Source organism: Diplotaxodon limnothrissa, linkage group LG20 (genome assembly GCF_057381915.1).
Source record: "Diplotaxodon limnothrissa isolate DT_005_m linkage group LG20, D_limnothrissa_male_GT1.1, whole genome shotgun sequence".
Taxonomy (NCBI): Eukaryota; Metazoa; Chordata; class Actinopteri; order Cichliformes; family Cichlidae; genus Diplotaxodon; species Diplotaxodon limnothrissa.
In genome coordinates, this window is record NC_140615.1 from 26,193,960 (window position 1) to 26,216,157 (window position 22,198).

At 38.4% G+C, this 22,198-nt stretch overlaps 2 protein-coding genes across 3 annotated transcripts; both read right to left on the reverse strand.

Moving 5' to 3' along the window:
- Positions 1-142: 142 nt before the first annotated feature.
- Positions 143-4,623, reverse strand: mrps25 (mitochondrial ribosomal protein S25). Its single transcript, XM_085344903.1, has 4 exons — positions 4,416-4,623; positions 2,270-2,376; positions 2,087-2,174; positions 143-548 (listed from the first exon to the last, which is right to left on the reverse strand). The coding sequence occupies exons 1-4, from the start codon at positions 4,547-4,549 to the stop codon at positions 359-361; spliced, it is 519 nt and encodes a 172-aa protein (XP_085201029.1). The 5' UTR covers positions 4,550-4,623; the 3' UTR covers positions 143-358.
- Positions 4,624-8,940: 4,317 nt separating this feature from the next.
- On the reverse strand, positions 8,941-19,860 carry nr2c2 (nuclear receptor subfamily 2, group C, member 2). Of its 2 annotated transcripts, XM_085343822.1 has the most exons (15): positions 19,716-19,860; positions 16,200-16,284; positions 15,861-15,953; positions 15,511-15,711; positions 15,316-15,421; positions 15,002-15,181; positions 14,371-14,527; positions 14,173-14,263; positions 13,852-13,997; positions 12,904-13,081; positions 12,283-12,404; positions 12,062-12,201; positions 11,465-11,602; positions 11,261-11,366; positions 8,941-9,299 (listed from the first exon to the last, which is right to left on the reverse strand). In XM_085343822.1, the coding sequence occupies exons 2-15, from the start codon at positions 16,257-16,259 to the stop codon at positions 9,125-9,127; spliced, it is 1,893 nt and encodes a 630-aa protein (XP_085199948.1). In that variant the 5' UTR covers positions 16,260-16,284; positions 19,716-19,860; the 3' UTR covers positions 8,941-9,124. The 2 variants fall into 2 exon arrangements, with proteins under 2 accessions (XP_085199948.1, XP_085199949.1); XM_085343823.1 differs by lacking the exons at positions 8,941-9,299; positions 11,261-11,366 and having other exon boundaries at positions 11,471-11,602; positions 12,031-12,201.
- Positions 19,861-22,198: the final 2,338 nt, after the last annotated feature.

The following is a 22,198-nucleotide window of genomic DNA, read 5'->3' on the forward strand; positions in this document are numbered from 1 at the left end:
AGGAAATTCCATCTCAGCACTAATAAAACTGTCTGCAGTAAAATGTGATTGCATTTTGGTTTTGTTTTTCCACTTTTCATGTGAGCATTGATGGTGAATACTTACATAGTGTGAACAAAATAGGCTGGTTAGTAAAGCTACATGAGAAAAATGGGTTTTATTTAAATGCTCACATCAGTCAGCCCATATACATCCATGCGAAGTCTTCAACAGGTCTCACTGTGACAGATGATTGGTTCCTCCTGCTTCACAGTTGAGTGCCAGTCCTTTCATATAGTTATATAAACACCAAATGAAGCCACATAATCCCGTAATATTGTTCTGTAAATCTACAAAAGTCCACTGTCCTTCTCAGACTCTACTCCTGTGACGCTGCCATCTGGGCCTTGTATTTGCCCGTCATCTCTTTAGGCAGCGGAGTGGTGCCAGGACATGGCACCTGGCCCTCCACTTCACAGATGCACTCCCTCAGACAGTACTTCTTTGGCCCAAAGTTGGCGGGGTTGGAGGCTTGCATCTTAGCCAGAGCTTCAGCTTGTAGCACCTCTCTGTGGAGAGAGTTGAGTAAAATAAATATATGAACAGATCGCCTGGTCTTCGCTGGAGAAGAGTTTTTACACAGAGGACATTTGACACTGCACAGTAGTAAATGGTAAAACTAAAAATTGAGGAGTCCATCTTGCTGAAATCTCCTTTCTACTCTTTAGAAGTTCCTTTGGCAGCAGTGACAGCTTTGGGGTTTCTTATGCACACCTGGATTTGGGCAGTTTACTTGATTTTTCTTGTTAAATCCTTTCAATCTTTGTCAGATTAGATGGGAAGCATCTGAACTGCCACCATCAGGACTCTGCAGATTGTCTGTGGGCTCTCTGTGGACAACTCTTTGACTCACCAGTTTTATCACAGATTTCTGCAGAATTCAGATCTCATTTTCACTCTTTTTTAATCCTAACATGCAGTGTGAACTGTGGGACCCTAAATATGCAGGTATGTGCCTTTATGAACAATGTCTAATCCATTCAAAGAAATCTACACACACCAAGGATAATTACAGACCACAAGATGTGCCTGATTCATTTTGGAGGTACAAACATAGATCCCTCGCAGTCAGAGAGGTTGTCCTCTTATAGACATTAGGAAGGAAAAATAAATACATTTTTCTTTACAGAGTATTGATTTGTTGTGAGCCAACAGGGAAAAATATCAATTGTATATAATTAAAGTTAATTCTGAAACACTATAAAATAGCTCAAAAGTAAGCAAACCTAAATATATTCTGATGTGAGCGTATGCAGACATCCAGAGGTGTGCTCGAATAGCCTATTTATCTTAAAAAGGTTACTAACTGAGGCAAATAACCTGGAATTATCTGCATTGGCAGCCATAATAAGATCTGGTTGACTTTTCTAAATACAAAGGAAAAGTGCTTAAGTGCTTCCTTTATTACCTCCTTTAGGAGAGGATACACTGGATCGGAAGGAAGTGGCAGGTCACCATTAAATGCTAATGAACAGTGATTCTATTTCATGTTGTAACCTGATGATATGTTTTGAACCTTTAATGAAAGGTAATGTTAAACCCACAGGTGAATTATGAACATTATGCTGCTGTAATAAGATCTGCTTCTGATCGAGGTAAAAAGAATTTACATATAAAAGAAAGTCTACATGATCAAAGTGCATTTAAGGTGCACCCAAGTGCTATTAGCGTCACATCCATCATTCATTATGAATTCATGTTTATATCCAGGTTTATGTTTTTCTTTAAAATTCCAACTTTAGTATGTAATCATATTTTTTTTACTGTTGGTTCTTGTATTAGCTGTATGAAACAACACGATAGGAACACAGGATGAAGTAAGATGCTCATTTTGTAGTCCGTCTTCTGGACTTTAGTTTTAACAGGCAGACATCACAGTGTTAATTCAGACAGATCACCTAAGCAACGTGGTTCATAACTTCTTAGAAATCCTCCTCAGTGGTTTGCCACTGAGTTAAGAAAAGTTATGGAAGGTATTTTTTCAAACTATTTGTTTCTGTTTCATAAAAGACGATTCACACTTTTAAAAAATCCTTGTATATCTTACTCTGGTTTGCCCAAAATCTTCTTAACATGTTGAGCAATCTGTTTGTGGTCCTTCCCCTCCACATCCACCATTACTTGTTCCCCGTCGTCTGGACAAAAACACAAAAGAAGATCAATCTAAGCCCAGTTTAATTTCTCCAGTATTTCGTATCAACACTACACAACAACACGTAAAGCTACACACCCAGGTAGAACTTCAGGAAGGATGACGGCGTCATGTTTTTGAACATCATAATTTGGACCCACGGGTTTTTGTACTGAATCTGAGGAATATTGAAGAACACAAACTTTCTGCAAAACACAGAGAGAAGACAATTTAGCTTCATTTAGATCATTACAGTTGTTATAGCTTTCTGCATTTAAAAAAAGGCAATCATGCTGTTTTTTTGTTTTTTTAAGTGTTTCTGGAAAACCTGTATATAGTAAACTTCTGAGAAGTAAACTTAAACACAAAGTTGAATTAATGCAAAATCAACTGAAAACTATTGTGATAAAAGATTAAAGTAAAATTATCCAAAACTTGTGTTTTCTTTTAGGAAACTTTGAAGAATCTTGGATTTATTCTGCGACCTGGATATTTCCTTCAGTGCACATATTAAACAAATATGTAAGACTGCTGTCTTGCATTTAAACAATATCTCTAAAGTTAAAAACGTCCTCTCTCAAAGTAATGCTGAAAAAGTAGTTCATGCATTCTAAGCTCAACTATCGTAATTCGTTATTATGGAGTTGTCCTAAAGCAGGGGTGTCTAACTCCAGGCCTCAAGGGCCAGTGTACTTCAGGTTTTAGATGTGTCCTTGATCCAACACAGCTGATTTAAGTGACTTAATTACCTCCTCAACATGTCTTGAAGTTCTCCAGATAATGAAGGTAATGAACAAATCATTTGATTCAGGTGTGCTGACCAGAGATGGGCAGTAACGCGTTACTTGTAACGCGTTACTGTAATCTGATTACTTTTTTCAAGTAACGAGTAAAGTAAGGGATTACTATTGCAAAATCAGTAATTAGATTACCGTTACTTTCCCGTAGGAACGCTGCGTTACTAAAACCGTGATTTTTTTTGCGAGAATGTCTCATGACAGTGACGTAGGCAAGTGCGACGTTGGTGACAGCAGCTGTGTGCAGATCAACAATGGATAATATATCGAGTGCGGGAGAGAGTATGAGCGTGCAGCGTTTAAAGTGTGGAAGTACTGACCTTACTTTGAGTTTGATTCCATAAAAAGTGACAAAAACATTAGCGTCCATCGTGCGTGGGAAGAAAACTTCTTTTTACAGCGAAAAAACCCCCTAAACTTCCGAGCAAGCACCGAGTAGCTACGACGTGATGGGAAACTCACAGAGACACTCGCGCGGATTCTTCAACTGACCGCAGCACACCTGCACCAGGGTAACCCTCCGCCTACCCTGCTCCTGCTTTACAGGTGAAAATAGAGCAAAAGGACCGCTGAGTCTTTGACTTTATTTATTTTCTGCTGTGTTTTACTTGCATCTGTTTGAAAGAGTGAGTGAAAACACAAAAAATATTTTATTTTATGTGCTGGAATGTGTAGAAAATAGGTTTAAATGTTAAACTAATTTATTCAAGTCAGAGAATGTTGCATATAATTAAATGTTTTGCTTGATGCATAAAGTTAAAAGATTAAAACTGATAAAACAAGTTAAAAAAAGAGACTTTTCCATTTGATTACATTTTGTATGATGGATTATGTAGAAAAAGTAGAATTGGGCTGAAAGATCTATCACTTTATCACCTCTTCAGGTTGTAAATCGTGTTTTTAAAAAGTAACTAAGTAACTAAGTAACTAAGTAATTAATTACTTTTGAAAATAAGTAATCAGTAAAGTAATGGGATTACTTTTTTGGGGGAGTAATTAGTTACTGATTACTTTTTTCAAGTAACTTGACCAACACTGGTGCTGACCCAGGGTGATATCTGAAACCTACATGACACCAGCCCTTGAGGCAACTGTTGTTTTGAATGAACTGAATTTTAAAACCTTAATGTAAAAAAGGATTTGTATCTTTCACCATTTTTCTGACATTCACAACAATTCAAAGGGATAAACATGACTTGAAAAAACACGGTACTTTTCACAGTGATGCATATGAGCATACTGTCAGAGTAGTTATAAAGGATGACCAGGTAATCCACACAGCATTTTACCCCCTCTCCCCTGATCCACGTGTTTATGGGCTCAGGTTAATAAAACATGAGACACGTGAGATCTCAACAACAGCGTGGCTCAAAAAGAGTTGACTTTTTTTTAAGTGTATAAAATAAGCTGAAATTTCTGCTCGTCTATTTCCTAGTCGATGCTCTGACCTTGCTCCGTCGCTGAGCTCGCCGTGTGTGTTATAATTCACTGTCATAATCTTCACTCTGTTTTTGAAGATGATGTCGCCCTTCTGGAGATATTCCAGGGTCCTCCTAATCGGAAACCTTCCTTTCATAGGCATCTTAACCTTTTTTATATTTACAAATTACCATTTAACAGCAAACTGCGCGTGCCTGTAGCCAAAAAAAGCACACTAACAGAGACGCGTTTTGATGACGTAGGAAGGTCGCTAGCCAAGCGACCAAAGAGTGATGGTAATTGTAGTTTTTTGCAAGAACGCCTAAGCTACATTATTATTTTCCCGAATTGCTAAAATATTAACTTTTTAAACCAATCACTCTTTTTGCCAAAACTTATATTTTGCCTTATAACCTTAAAACACAGTCTACACAACAGTTCATTTGTTGTAAGACTAACTACTGGAAGCAGAAGTTACAACAAAAGTCAACACAATAACTTTAAATTATTCACACTCATTGCTTCTGGTATGATGGTATGGAACCCGTAAGGGCCAGTTAATGTCAGCTAAGAACAGGAAACTGAGGCTACAGCTTCAAAAACTAGGCAATAGATGGTTAGAAAAAAAAACTTGTCTGGTTTTATAAATCTTAATTTCTGCTGTGATATTTGGGTGGTAGAGTTATAATATGGCATAAGCAGCATGAAACCATCCATCCTGCCTTGTATTAGCTGTTCAGGTTAATTCTAGTGTAATGGTGTGGGGGATATTTTTGTCACACTTTGAGCACATTAAAGTACCAACTCAGTGTTTATACACCACAACCTACCTGAGTGTTGTTGATGACCATGTCCATTACTTTACTGTATGTCAACAGTGTATCCATCTCCTGAGTGCTGCTTCCAGCAACACACCACGTTGCAACGCTCAGATCATCTCAAACTGGTTTCTTGAACATGAAAATTAGTTCATCTCTATTTTAACTTCATATTTTTTCATCTTTTGTAGAATGACTTTGGAAAGACTTGTCTTTAATTTTTTTTTCCTTTGAAGCAGTCAGCAATACGAGCTTAGTGGAGTAATTTCGCCTGATTGTGTGTTGATTTGACAACACTGCGTGGTTCTGTGAATGCAGCTTAAATATTTTGTGTGTAAAGTTTTGCAATAATCATTGAAGCTATGAAAAAGGTGTCTCTGTACAGTTGTTAAAAACTAAGAGTAAATACACACGGGAGAAATATATACAGTTTAAAAGATAATAAAAGATAAAAGATCATCTTCAATTCAGATAAATACTTTAAAGCTTTTCTCTTTTTTTGGAAACAGAATTTCTGTTTTTTGTGTCTTTTTGGGGTTTAGTTTGCTGTTGTTCAGTAAACTGTAGAATAAAATATTCAAGCAGACCCATTAAGCAGGTTTCTGCATTATTAATGCTTTTTTCACTCGTTATTTGATGGCTTTATTTTTATGGGGAAACATCTGTATTTAAAAGTGATCAAAGTAATAAGGAGAATGCTATGGTTCCTGCCTGTATTGTTACTAAAGCCTAACTTCTATTCAACGGAACAGAAAAAAAAACTGATATGTTCATACAGACTTCAGCTTTTCCAGTTCTATCATCCATCTTCATCACAAATAACTTCAGTCGTGTTTTATTTCATGAATAACTGTTTATTTTGTTTAAAATGCGTAGCTTCAGAGACTGGAATTCTGATGCGGGACTCAGTCATTAACACATTTCTTTTATATCTTTATCAGCGTGAGGTAGAAAGGTAGGACTGTGACCAACTCGAGCAAAACATGAATGATTTTCTGATTTTCTCAATCTCAATGTTTGAACACAGACATTTTACATAAGGAAAAAAACAGTACTTTTACACAGTATAAAATCTTAACCATAAGATACTCTGGAAAAACTCTATTATCCTGTAATGTGGGAGCTGCTCATGGTAAATATTTTAAAGCCACAACATTTAAATCCACACTTTCCATACAGCATTTAATAAAATGCGCTTAAGCAACTTTTGCATGCATTGCAATGCTCTAGAAAAATTATAACAATGCTCCTTTTTAGGGCAGACAGCGACAAGATTAAAAAAACCCTGCTTCAAAACAACATGCACTCATTTTAATGAAATTACATGTACGAAGGTCTTTTCTCACCAGTGCCTTTACGAACAGTCCATATGGGTTTTAAACCCAAATATTACATCTGACATGTACTTCACAGAGACATAATCATAGCTGACCTATTTATACACCCATTATCATTCATGGTGCTGTGGATGCCTATTCAGAACCATAATATAAGAAGGTAAGCCAATGCATATCTCCTACTTAGTCTCCAAGACATCAATGCACTCGGGATTGGATTCCTAGAAAATCTTTTTTTTTTCTCCATTTTTTTCTTTTAAATCAGGGAAACCTGCCCAAAAGTACTTTAAGTACACTTAGTATGCAACGAGCAAATTTGTTTACAACAAGTTAAAGTTTTTGGAAAACATACAAAACACAAAGTTTTAGTCAGCATGAGTGCAATGAAACACCACAAAAGCTGATTGATGTGCACGAGAATACAAATGCAAAAATAAAAAACAGTAGCATAGCTACACATAAGTCGGATTTTTAAACCCAAACATTTAAGGTAATCTAATTCCTTAAAAGAAATATTTAGCTGATGATAAATACTGTAAAAAATGAAGATAGAGAAGAATAGTTATGACACTGACAGGACAGAAGGAAACAATATGTAATTGATTGTCATAAAAGGGAAAATTGATGAGGTGATTGCACGGATTATATGAGGAACATACTCATAATAACCTAAAAATAATTGTACCACATAGAAACACAAGCACATAAAAAACCTCTGAGATGTCGTTCAGTAGGGCTGCCACAAACGATTATTTTAATAGTCGACTAGTCACCGATTATTTTTGCGATTAGTCAACTAATCAGATCATGCATTCATTGGACATAAAACATACAGCTTATTGCACCAGCATGCATCTGCTCTTAATATAACTATCATTAGCTTAAGTGTTTAAGGTATGTGCTAGCTAAAAATAAAGGCAAGATTAAAATTTATTAAATTTTAATGAAATTTGCAGATTGTTTCGGTGAAGTTTAATAAACTCAGCCGTCTGCTCCTTGCTATCTAAAATATAACAGGACACTGGAGTATATTCTCGAGCATCTCACACTTCTGATAATCAGCTGTCTGCTTGAGGTTTATTCAGCTGTGTAAAAACTGTAACTTTAATCTCAGCCAAACCGATTCATTCAGGAACAAGTAAAATACTAAAAAAAAAGCCAAACAATAAAATTTTTAAGTTATCTAAGTGACTCATATATCATGTTTAACCTGAGTAGCGAAAGACGGCGGTGGGTTTGAAAACGATTTGCCGGGAGTCCGGTGTTCTCACGGGCTCTAGTGAGCCTTGAACCCGTTAGCTATTGAGCTGGTGGGTAAGAGACGTCTCCGAAAACGTCGGAGCGCTTTTGAAAATATGTCTTGATAAACTGAGCAGATATTTGAGGTTTACACAGCTACATTCTCGCCTGAGAATATCTTAAACGTTTATTTTGTGACCCAGAAAGAATAATAAGAGTAATACTAAAACTAACTAGCTGCCGCCATTGTTGAAAACTGAGCTGGGCCACGCTATGAACTCTGGGACGCAGCTTCTTCTTCTTCAGGGTTTAACAGCAGCTGGCATCCTTGTACAAGCAGTGCCGCCATCTTCTGTTTCAGTCCGTTATTACACTCTTAAATCCTACTACTTATTCCTGCGTCTTTTGGGATCTTACAAAGCTTCAAACGACGCGTCGACTATTAAATCAGTCGTCGACGATTTTGATAGTCGACGTAATCGTGACTAGTCGACTAATCGTGGCAGCCCTATCGTTCAGTATAAGAAACAACATACGCTCCTCAATTTAAATGGCTAACTTGACTTATGAAACTTTTGTTATTGTAAAAGCAAAACTAAAAGAGAGGTGATGCACTGAGCTGATTATGCGCTATGAGCTTGATCAATACTATGACATGCTATGAATACTTACTAATGGAGAACATAACTGAGAGTTTGTACCTTTATATACCTGACTGAGTTTCTCTAACTATAATTCAGATTTAACTAATTGAACAACATTTTAATTTCAGTTGTGTCAAAATTAACAAGAAAAGCTCTTTTCCATACATATTGAAAACTCAATTCTTTTTAATGGCCTGTATCAGAAACATGCCAATTTTACTGCGCTGATGTTCAAAAAAACTTCCCAGCTTTAAAGTAATCAGATGTCCTCCACTCTAAAGAGGTTTTTAAAGATCTTTTTCACATGCAGGATTTCTTTTAATGTTACTTTTAGATTCTGGACTTTCTGTAAGTTATGCAAACCTAGACAAATGTAACGCAATTTGAAAGGGTTAGGTCAAGTGCTATAAAGACATTAAAGAGCATAGCTGTAGATGCTGAAGATTCTGTTATTTAGTTCAACAGGACTGACTGCATCAGCTTCAGGAAACATCCTCAGCCATCCAGGCTGTCCAGTGCCATTCCATCTCAATCTACCTGAATGACTTTGCACTATGCATCATTGAAAGCAAGGGCTTGCTGCAGGATTTAGTACTGCAGTTCAAAAATACAATCCTTACAAGAGAAAGTGTGTACCTGAAGAGGAGACTCACTAAATACTTCAAACTCTGAGAGTTAGGGTGCTTGGAGTGATGGCGTGTCATTCTGTAGAGTCAGAGTCCTGGCTGTTATACTCAGCCGTCTCCATCTTGAGGATGTAAGGAATTATGCTGTCAATAGAAACATTTCCTATTAAGCCGGTGAAGAAGAGCTCCTCTGTGATGCTTGAGTTCATGAGGCGCAGTGCAGGCAGACGAGTCAGAATACGTGTCAGCCTGAGGAATGGAATAAAGATGTAATTTACACAACACATCACAGCATGCAAACACGGTTTTACCTGAAATGGAATGAAGGCCCTCTGCCAGACATCCACAGAAAAGAAAAGGACACAGGAGTTCAGGTTTGTGCCAATGGATGATGACGTCAGCGATCAACCTTGGTCAAAGTGAACCAATCAAGGCCAATTTTTAGATTATTTCCCCAGTGATGCATTAAATCAATGTGATCATTATTATAAGAGTCATGATACAATGAATCTGCCTTGCTATAATATAATGTTGCATTTACATATATAATTGAAAGTGCATGTCTGGACGTCTACACACTTTCAAATTAAGGTGTGTGTGTGTGTGTGTGTGTGTGTGTGTGTGTGTGTGTGTGTGTGTGTGTGTGTGTGTGTGTGTGTGTGTGTGTGTGTGTGTGTGTGTGTGGAGTGGCTCGGCCTGGTGAACCAAACCAACACCTTCCAGCAAACCTCATTTGTTGGTAAAAGACTCCACTGTGTGTGGCAAAGGCACAGTGAAGAGTAGAGAAGTACAGCTCTGAGGTAAAAACAGTAAAGACCCAGCATGTATTAACTTAATACTGTTTTAGCTGTTCTGCTCATATCCACTTGCATGTTCATTAATAATGATCATTAAAGAACAAATTAAAAAACATCTCTTCAAGCCAGAAATGAAAAATACACTCCTGGGGTGTGTGCTCGTTTCTCCCTGGGTGTTACAGACTTTTTTGTCTTTGGAATCCACATTGTGCATTATGAAGGGTGGGTAGTGGTACACCGATGGTCCTCTTTTGCCCACCCCACCCCAACACAACTACTATCGCTGTTTTCACTTTGTTATCTGCAATAAGATGGTAAGAGCATTCCTCACATACCAATTCACGATATAGGCACTTGTATCCTGTACAGCTGGATGAAACCAACAACACATATTCCTCTGCTCACCATGATATGCTGCTAATCAAACCATTGGCTTGTCGCTCAAAATTCACTGCATCATACAGCCTGGGTACGACTTATTTAGATTCAAACTCTGATTATTATAGTAAACACTGTCTAAAGGTGTGGTGCTTCACACAGCTATCATAAAAATCTTGGGGAAAGAGAGGCAGAGAAGTCCAGACTCTCTCCCCAGCTACCTCCTCCAGCTCTTTCTGGGTAATGCCAAGAGAATATCCCTGTCCTCCTGTTAGAACATCCTCATAACACCTCATCCAAGAAGCAACTCAGCTAGCTGAGAACAACCCTTTCTTTAAGGAGAGGTCAGCCACCTTTCAAAGAAAGCTCATTTCTGCTGCTTGTATCCACAATCTCATCCTTTTGATATGGCATTTTTGTACAATGATGCTCCATCTGGTGGCTGATGGTTGTAACTAGGATACAAATTTGGGATACAAAAATTTACCAGCACTGGACATCAAATAAAATGTTAACAGTCAGATTAAATGACAACTGAACAGCAGACAACATCAGCCAAAAGCTTTTTTCAGACATGCACTGCAGACCTGCACCCTATAGACATGACCTGTTTATACTCTGCAGAGAAAAGAATGTAAACGTCAGATGCAGTCAGCTTGGATGTTTATCAGTCTTAATACAGCTCCCTTCTGCAGAGTCTGAGATGTTTTACTGTGCCTACTCGAGAATAGTGCAGATAACAGGTTGGTGAATTCACAGCCTCAGAAAGCCACAGTGAAAATAAAAGCTTAAAGCCTGGCAGACAGTGACGTGTCCCACAGAATGAAACAGGTATATGCTGGAGAGAAGTTGTAAAAACCAAAAAAGACTCAACCAAACTCACAATTAACTTACGGCAATAAAATAAGAGTGGCATAGTATCAGTTATTTTTCCATCTTAGTGCTGGGTATTAAGTTAGGGTATCACTTTGTATAACATTTTTTGTCACTTTGCTTTGAATGTGGATGAGAGTAGGACAGGAGGTATGAATGTACCTGTAGGTGTCATCTGGATATGTTTTCTGCACATAGTCCTGTAGCTCCATCAGAGCTTTCTCCTGGAACTTCTCAATCTGCCCACTGCTGTCCACACCTGGGTGATCTGATGAGTCAAACACACAACAGTTGTTCTCCAAAATAATTTGACTGATAACAGCTAGACTGTCCATTATTATTTCTGACACAGAAAATCAGACTCACCTGGGCTGAACAACACTATAGCCTTCAGGTAGGCGTATTCATAGCTGTCGGTCTCCAGCCTTGTCATGCTGTTACAGAACTCCTGGAACTTCCAGATATGCTCCATCACCTGTTTCACCCTTTCCCCTGACAGTTTGTCTGAGACAGAAGAAAGTTTCCATTTTGTATAAATATTCATGGTTTAAGTCTCTTATTTTCTTTAATTCTTTTCCATCTTAATGGTCCGAGAAAAGTTACTTAGAGAAACAACAAAAAGCATGTCGTCACTGAAAAACGACGCAATTCTTAGTCAGTGTTAGTGGCAAGTGTCGTCACTTGTTTGCAATGTAGTTGGCTTCATTAAGCCAAAATGCAGGGGGGATTTTTATTTATGCAATTACATTTCAAAGTTTTGTTACAATCTAAATAAAAACAGCAACAATATGAGCCTGTTCTGATTTCATCACATGTAAGTAATAAAGTTGTCTTCTATGCTTAAGGCCTATGTTTGTTAATAACAAAAAAGAAAGGAAAAAAAAAGAAAAATCACATTTCTTTACTCCTGTTTATATGCGTGTGTGTCCTACTGTGAAAGATGGCGAGGTCTGTGGTCCATACCATCCTGGATGCTGCTTTGAAGGTGGTTGATGATGGCGGCAAGGATGGTCGACAGGTTCATCACATGAGCGCACTGAGCAAGACCCAGAGTGAACAGCTCGTTCCAACAGGCTCGCACCAAACTTGTGTTTGCCTCCTGACTGAGAAGAGAGGGAAAATATTGATTAACAATCATCTGGTAGTGTTTGCAAAGACAACAGCTTGTGTGAAAACTCTCTCACCCGAGAGCTGAGAAGGCTGGGATTGAGCGTGCCCAGTGCATGGAGAGGAAGAGAAGTCTAGATGCAGATTCACAGATGTAGTGTACATTCAGATACTCGGGCATGGGGCTGGGCATGGTCAGCTAGAGGAAAGATACAAACACAACACAGCTGAAAAGGACATCAAGTACAAAAACCTTACTGCTGACAGGAGAATGGTAACACAAAGGAAACACAAAGCAAGTGTTAAATGAGTCGCTCAAGTTAATGCACATTGCACAAAATGTCCAGCAGGGGATCTGCTTGTTACATGTCATATTTTTCACTGTTCCTCGTGTTTCCTGCCAGTATCTTTGCAAGGACAAAAATCAAATAAACACCAACTAAAAAGAAACTTAAAATAAGTGTTTCAACTGCAGGTGATAACAAACCACTTAACAGGGTTTTGCTGTTTATTATTGACCACGCATCCATACTTTGGTAATTTAAAACTGCATAGACAGATGAATGGTCTTGTATTCTGGTGAATAACCTCTGAGTACCACCCACCCTTCTGTGGATGCCAATCGGTATCCCTCAGCAGTCAATCATCTCCAAAAATTGTGCATATTGTTCTTCCCATTACATGTGAACTCTATTCACCTTAAAGCTGACATGGCTGTCTGTGAGCAGTGGTCCTTCCACCTCTATAATAGGGGTCTCCTGGTCTCGACCAATCAGCTGGATCGTTGTTCCACTGACACATTGTGACTTATCAGCCAGATTGTCTTCGACCCCAACTTCAGGTGGGTTGAAGACTTTGGCCAGGGTGTCAAAGGCACTGTGTGCAACACACAAGCACACATAAAATGACCTTTCATTAATTTCATTAACAAGAAACATATAAGTCACAAAAGTATAAATGTGTTCTTATTGCACACATACATGCGTTAACTCCTTAGCACCACTTTTATTACCTAAATGCTGTTTTTAACACTGTTTTCTTATACACACAATTATCCAGTTACTATGTCTGTGAAGGTTCTCAGTCATCCAGGTCATCGTAGTCAAAGGAGCTTGCAAAGAAAAGCGTCTGGACTTCTTTAAGTTGCTTGAAGACATTTCACCTCTCATCCGAGAAGCTTCTTCAGTTCTAAGGTTCTAAGGTCCCTCTTGGGGGGATACTCCCACTGGGTTTAAATCTGGGACTCTCCACCATTTGACCTTAGAACTGAAGAAGATTCTCGGATGAGAGGTGAAACGTCTTCAAGCAACTTAAAGAAGTCCCGACGCTTTTCTTTGCAAGCTCCTTTGACCCAGTTACTATGTTCATTCAAATAAGAACAAAAACAATGCAAAGTCATCAATGAGATATTATCTACAGTCTACAACACAGGTTTTATCAGTGTTAAAAAATAATGCAGATATTAGAACCCACAACGCATAACTCACAAAATTACCAATGCGGTATTAAACAAATGCAAATAGAGAACTGGTTTACTTCTGCAGAGACAAACAAAGTAAATTTGAAGAGAACACTAACGATAAGCCACCTGAACCCAAATCTGAACAAGCAAAGGCAAGACTCCTCTCTGGGTGTTGCTGACTGACCGTGTTATCTCGCTTGCAGACTGCTCTTCATGTTGGCTGTCTGAGGTATCACCATTGTTTAGGTTTTCTTTTAGTGAGTCACTTAGGTTGGCCAGTGATGTCACAACGTTGGCTAGCGTCCCCAAGTCTCCCTGCCCACAATCCATCTAAAGACAAGTGACTCAATGCAGATTATATCCCATCATATAGGCAACATAACCAGCACCCACTGTACATACATTACAGCCTAGCACAGATTTTATGCTCCAACCTCTTTACACGACTTACAAAAGGCAGATGTTTTGTTTACTGTTACACAGTCTCTTTAATGATTAGATGTACCTTTGAATCAGTTGCCAGCACCAAAGTTCCATCACTCTGGATCACTGGCTGCTGGATGTTAACCAGCATCCCCTGGTCCAGCAAGCTGGACCTACATGTGGTACAAAGAACCATCAAAACAACTTTACAAAATCGTTGGAAACTTAAAGATGGTGCAAATTTAACAGCTCAGACCCAATGTTTGTTTGCAGGTCTGACCTGGATCCATCTGTCTCTGTATCGGAGATAAACGTAGGTGTGGCGATGAGTGGACTGTTTAGGTCCTTACGAATGTAGATCTTTTGGGTGGAGGCCGCGCAGTTGGCATGCCTCTCTCTGGGCACAATGTCGATGGGTTTCCTCTCACTCTGGACAGCTGAATATTTACAGGAGTCAGAATGTGTTAATATTTTCCTCATGCCTACAAGTAAAAGCAAAGAACATTGTGCGTTTCTACAATCATGCACTGAGAACAATGCTAATGATATTTAGTGTCTCTCAGAATACTGCAGATATGAGGTACTTCTGGTTTAACTGATCAGAATAGTTCTCAGTTGGACTTCCTGACAAATTGATGGCAAAGAAAGAGCTGAACCTATATTTTTACTAAAAATAACCCTTGTTGAGTAGCTGTAGGGACAATGTTTCCTAAACAACCTCCTGCAGCAGTATCCAGTGTCACACCAGTCTGTATTTTATACATGTCAGGTCAGGAAAAAGATAGAAGACTTTTTCGGGCCATATCTCACTTATTTCTCAAGGAAACTGAAACTACCTTCTCAGGGACAATACTTGACTTGTTTCTGGGTGTATTTTTTGCACTGTGTCCTGGAATTGGATGCACACTCACACTCAGTCTTCATCCCCATCTTAAGGCATTTTCTCAACCGACAGAATTGGCAGCGATTGCGGTGGTGTTTGTTGATGACGCAGTCCTGCTTACTGCGGCAGCTGTAAGTCAGATTCTTCCTCACACTCCGCTTAAAAAAGCCCTTACATCCTTCGCAACTGACGGCACCATAGTGACGTCCTGTACACAGACAAAAAAGTTCTTATTTTGTACCCGTGGTTGAGTCTACTGACAATATGAAGCTGAACACACAGCTGGATACCAAAGTATATGGAAAAGATCCGAAGTATACTCATGTTAAGTGGCTGAAGTACCTGAAGCCTTGTCTCCGCACACCACACAGTACTCCACCGGCTGTGGTCGGCTCAAATCTCCTGACTGTCCTAACAACCGTTCCATTGACACTGGATCTGTAACAATCTAGAAAAAAAGCATTCAAATAAGAACAAGTTATTGGCAGTAGTGTTGTCACATATGCCCTATGTGACAGTATTAAGAGGGAAATGTACCTGTATTCTTCCTGGCATGAGGCTGTCTGCAGCAGTGAAGATGAGCTGTTTGGCGTTGTGACTGTCTGGTGAGGCCAGGATGACCTTTCCTGCCCCTGAGCTGTCAGCTGTAGTCAGAATGAACTGTTGCTTGGGGGCACTGGATGGGTTCATTGCTGTCACTATCTGGATCTTCTGACCGGTCTGCTGGTCGGTTACAATCTGGGGGGATAAGAGATGAAAGAGGAAGACAGAACAACAGGGAAAGTGTGGAAGATCCAAGAAAAATATTTTAACACCAACATGTTCAGCGCCCCTGCGAAAGGGGACAATGTCAACAGGTTGTAACACATTCAAGTTTAAGATGTTACCTGAATTCGCTGTGGTGTAGAGGGCTCAGTCGAGATGACCTGAAAGCGCTGCGGAGACTCACTCATCACTGAGTCTGATGGAGAGGATGACACCTAATTGGTTAAATGTATAAAAATAATCTTAATTAATAAGTCTGCAACACAAATACATTTCATTTGAATATGCAGCGTTGAAATGTTTTGCTACAAAATGTTATACACTTTTATTGTAAGTGAAAGAAGACAGCAAATGGTGAATTATATCTTAAAGGTAACCACACGACCAAAGTGAGTAAAACCATCAAAAAAGGAAAAAAAATTCATATTGGTTGGATGAAGCAACAACTTCAGACCACTCACCTCTGCGTCATGCTCAGAATCCACTTTCTGCTGGGAAAGCAGATTCAGGTTGGACGTCATGATGAAGTAAAGTCATTAGTGAGGTCTGTTTGGAAGGATGTCAAAGAAAAGAATTAAATAACTAATAAAAATACCAACTACCCCAGAAGAGCAGGCTGACATTACTGACTCGCATAATGGTCACAGAAGATGCAGCAAGACATTGGATGATTTTGTATGGTGCGATTTGGCTACTGAAGCACACCAGTGTCTCACTCATGTGTTCTTATGAATGGGTGGTATAAACATTAAAATATTACGCCACTTTGAAATACTAAATCTGTGCTGCAGCAATGCCTTTGCAACCCAACTTTTAAAATCATTAAAAATTAAACAAAAAACAAGCTTCTCTCTTTTTATACTATATAATAACAAATGCAATCAGTCTTCAAACTAAAATAAAATTGACAAAACAGTTTCTGTTTACTGCCCTGTTACCTATATATTAAGCTATAGACTGCCGTATCATCACACAGTTATTAAAAGTAATATTCTTATTTTTTAGGTAACTTCAACAAAACATTTCACTTCAATCACAAGAAGAATTTATTGCGATTTTTAACATATGGAGAATATTGCAACAATGTATATTGTGACATTTTTAAAATTGCAAATTATGTCCTCATGGTAAACTTTGTCTGTATTTGTTTTATCCAATAAGATAAAGTTATCTCACTTCAGTTATTTTTTTGCTTCAAAATGAGATTGTCAAGCATACCAACACTGTCCCTAAAACCTGCATAAATGTTGCCATTACATGGAGCCTGCAGCCTACATAAATAACCAGAATACAATCAGCTGGCAGCCGGATGAGTCAAGTCCCTATGAGTTGTGCACAATGACAGACCCATTCAGACTGATGGCAACATGCTGGCATTCTGTTTGCATTTAAAATTAGACAGCAATTACTTGCAAACCTTCAAGAATCTTTTTCAGAGTGATTACAGTCAGCCCAAGTCCAGACTATTACTGTTTGCAGAAAGGTTATCTCTGATCAGGCAAGACATCCAAGCAACGTGCGATTAAAAGTGCTTGTAAACGTGCAATAACCCTAAACGTCTGGACAACCATTTAGTCACAAGTTGCAATCGGTTGCAGAATGTGGAAATAATTATATATGGATATACATTTTTAATTTTTTTTTTGTAGTTGCAAGGATATTCTTGTCCTATTTTTACTTGTGTGACTGAGCCTTTGGCTTGCTCTGAACTAGGAAGTACCTTTTTCAAGGTTATTTTAGTCAAATAAATGTTTGCTCAGGTAATGTTATCTTGGGATGGTGGTGCATGAGATGAGCCCTATAGCTCATAGTATTAACAGTGTATTTTAATTTATTTAATACTATGTTCATATTTAGTGTCCCTGTATTGATATAAGATTGCATTGCAAAATAACACAATACTACTCTATAAATTTTTTCCCCCATCCTTAATAAGACCTGAGCAACTGTCCAATACAATGGTTCAAAGATCGACAGCTTGGTGTGTTCCTCTACATGTGACTTTACGCTGACTTTAGAGCCATACTTTAGCACTTCTGCATATTCTCAAACAGAGAGTAAGCCACCACAGCAGGAGGATTTCACTTAATTTGGTAATATAGCTGACATGTTATTATAGACCACAACACAACTTGCTAAGACAATGCAGTATTTATGTAATATTCCAGATAAAATATTTAAGCTATCAGCTAAACTCACCTTTACCTTTGTTAAATGTCTATTTTGTTTCCTTTGAAAACCAAAATCACACTCAAAGTGAAGCTAACTGAAGAGGGTTTGGAACCATCACTGCGTTAGTGTTAGATATTATATGTTATCACAGATATGGTCAATCCTCCTATACTGCTGCACCTATATTGGTTAATGTAATAATTTCTACCTATGAATCTTGAGTTGCATCAGTCCAGTGCCAGAGTAATTTCAGTGGGTGAAACACTTTTTGGAGATACTAATACCACACTGACATCGACAGAGGCACCAATCATTTCTTACTTTGTACACCTGTCCTCCAAATGGACAAATATGAAATCCTGTCAAGACTTAAAAAACATAGTAAATATGAAGGTGTCGAGACTAACTCCCACTGCTTTCAATATTTTTAAAACTTCTAATTTGCTTTACTTTATATTTTATTGTCACTGAAGAGGAAATTTGTTCTGGACTCCAAGTCCCAGTTCCCAGCATAGCTATTGTGACCACCACAAACATACAAAGCACAACAAGTCACAATTTAGCATCACATCAACATTAATTGTTAATGTTGCGCTAACCCAATGACTCCACACTACAGACTAATATTCCGAGCATTAACTGAACAGAGCACAAATTAATTTTTAAATCCTTTAAACTTCTGCCAGAAGGTAACAGTAAATACAAGATGAATTGAATCTCACAAAATGTTGAAACACACACTGTTCATAAAGTGACTGAGGGCTATGATGACATTTTTCTGGCGTTTGCTTTTTGTGGCTGTTTGCACCACTTTGAACTACCCTAGATTCGCTGTCAGTGTAACATAACTGCTAGTATGTTAAAAAAGAAAGAAAGAAAGAAAAAGTCAAGCTGCACTAGAAGATCTAGAAATTAGAATGATTTTTTTAAAGCTGTGATCACCACCTTGCAGCATCTTTATTCTTGGGGGAAGTGTCTAAATCCACCTTTCATTAGTTTAATTCTTTCTAATCTACTGGCATTTGAAAGATTTCCGTCCTTCTCTGTTTATATGGTCTTGTACTGTTTATAAGAATACAATCTGACAGCCTTTGGGGGGAAATGATTTATGTGGCTGCACTAACCATACAGGAATCTTATGTAGCTTCATATTGTTTACTGATTGGTCTAACAGTACGTCCATCATTACCTCTTTTCTCAAACGTATCACAACACATAACAAAATGGAGAATCTGGCAATCAGCCAGTAACATCGAAGACGAATCCTTATGATAAATATGTTCGAGCAATTTTGTTTTCAGACACCGAACAGATATTCTGGTGGCGAATACAAAAAAAATGGCAGCTGTGATGAATAAAATGTATGATCGTAGTACTTTCAATCCACTCCCGTCCCCGGGATGGCAAAGGTAAAAGGGTCGAGTTCATCTGCTGCAGCTACAGCTTTCCAGCGTTAGCCCCCTCAGCTAGCTCACTGCAAGTGAACGCAAGTAGGCTGCAGTGAGAGCCGACTGCAGCTGTGTGCCCCACTGTGGCTGTCATCCTAGCACGCAGGGATTGGTTCAAGTCGACAGCTGTGTCATCGTATTTAACAATTAATTTAGCTGTCACCAAAATATGTCAGCCTAAACGGACTGAGACCGATGTTTCACGGTCCATGCCCGCACTCCGAGCTGCCGGAGACGGCCAGGAAGGGAGCTCCGCATCGGCTAGCTTGCTAGCTAGTTGGGAAATTAGCTACGCTCTTTTATGGTCCTGTATATCTCACAGCTTTCTACTGTTTTCAGTCCAGGACTCAGACTTACCTCCGGGAACTGGCGGTCACAGATTTAGTGCGCTCTGCTATTTTATAAAATATTTGTTTTGGTTTTCTTCTGTTAAAGGTCATAGTTCGTGACCCCGCTCCGCCAGCGAGTTGATGATGGTTGAGTTTTTTTTCCTCCTTCCTCTCTCGCGTACCCGCGCGACTCCAACACCCCCCCACCCTTAGCGCGAGCCAGACAGGACTGACGTCATTATGTCTGACTGTCTGGACTTTGTTGTTAAGGTACGTTTGAAACATTTACATAGTAAAAAAAATGTTTAACAACAGATGTATTTAAGAGGATAGACGCACTGTTTCTCCTATAGTGCGTTTCTGCTCTTCACATAAAGAGCTGCAATAATAAACTCAAGGCTTTAATAAGTGATTGCATAAATGATTACAAATAGTATAAATATTAAAAAATATAAAAATAAAGTGTTTTGTTTTTTTTAATCTTATATGATACTGTCAGAAGTACGTGACATATACATAATGTCATCAGATATAGAAAATGTCAGATAATGTTATCCAGTTATAATCTTGATCGAGCTCTAATTTCTTTATATTTTGCTTCCAAGAAGCGAGACTTTCTGGCAATTTTATTAAGTGATCTTGAGCAATCGTTATGCTGGCTTTCTGGTTTTGTTTGTTAAGCCACTTAACACAAACTACAAATCACTGAAGCATAAAAAGACACCTAACTCAAGGAAGACAATGTTATGTCTACACATAACAGACAACTTGGCAAAGAATCAATTTAAAATAATATCTTTAGGCACTTTGTTACTAGCAGCCTGTCACAGAGCACATAAACTGTTTCCATTTCTTTAGTTTGAATCTACAAAAATGCCAAAAACAGTCTGATAGACATAAAATTGCATTTTTGCACTAACAACGTGATTCCCAAAGAGCTATTAGTCATCTGGCATATGTCAGCATATTGTGCGGTGTGTCCATAAAATGTTTCAAGGAAACTTTCAAGTGGCACTGTCTACAGTATCTGAAAGTCATGTACTTAAGAAATGGGGAGGGGAGGGGAGGGGGGGAGAATCCTGCCTTTGGAGATCCATCTGAACCTTCAGCTTTTCAATCTACTGTTCACCGAATCCTCACCAGGAATGGTCTCAGTGGTCTCAGGGTGGCTGTCAAGAGGCATTCTCAAGGAAGGGAAACAGGGAGAAAACATATGCTAAACTACACAAGAACTGGAATGAAAATCAGTGCCAACAGGTCTTGTGGAGTGATGAATCCAAATGTGAAATTTATAGTTCAAATTGTTGTCAATATGTACAGAGGAAGTCAGGAGAGAGGTACAACAGTGAGTGTCTATGGTACATCCTTAAAAAATAGCGTAGGCTCTGCAATGTCTCGGGGCTGTATTTTAGCCAGTGGTGTTGGGGATCTTATCAATCTTGATGGAATTATGAACATCGAAATGCACGATCATATTTTCATCAGCCGTACAATACGATCTGGAAGGCACCTGACAAGAAACAGCTTCATTTTTAAGCATGACAATAATCCCAAACACACTGCCAGTGCATTAACCTGTATGGAAAAACACACAATGGAGCACTATCAGTCAGTGACTGGCCTCCCCATAGCCAGACCTCAACACTGAAGTAGTGTGAGACAATCTTGACAGAGAACAGAACAAAAAGCAGCCACAATCCAAAGCTTTTAAATGTTCTTCAAGAGCCCTGGAGAACTATTTTTGAAGATTACTTAATTAAATTATGAGAAAGCACAAGAGACAGACTGTGTTAAAGTATAATTGTAGAATTAAAACTGTACAAACTCTGTTTTGGGCTTATAAATGCTAATTACATGTGTTTGCACATGTTTCATACCCAAGATACTAACAGCACAAAGGCCCATATTACATAACACTTTAGATGAAAAGGCTACAAATAAAGTAAAGTGCAAATATGATAAAAGGTGAAGCCACACATCAAAAAATGTGAAACATATGACTTGCCCACTGAAATAAATGCTTTTCATTTCCTTTTCAAATCTACACCAAGCCTCTGAATTTGTATTATTATTTGAGACATTTTTTTTATCATAATCTTTCTATTTTCCTTTTTTATTCTCACTTTTGAAGCAACTTTGCTTTTCTAACAATAATGATGGTAAAAAAAAAAAACATGGTTCTCAGAAATATACCATACCCAGTTATGTAAAGTTATGGGCATCGGGCAAGATTTCTTCACATGAAAGTTTTTTAAATTTTTTCCACACCACTTTAAACACAGCCTACAGTGAATAAAGAGTATCAAACCATCATGTTTTGTTACACCGCACTTCTTTTTTTAACTGGCATTTAACAAATTTAAGAGACTTATTCATATCTTTAATGACCTCTGTTATACATGCAATATGTGGGCTATACCCTCACAAGATACTTTATTACACCTTCCTTGTACCTTGGACCCAATTTTGCCTTTAGAGGTGCCTCAATTCTTCATGGCATAGATTCAACAA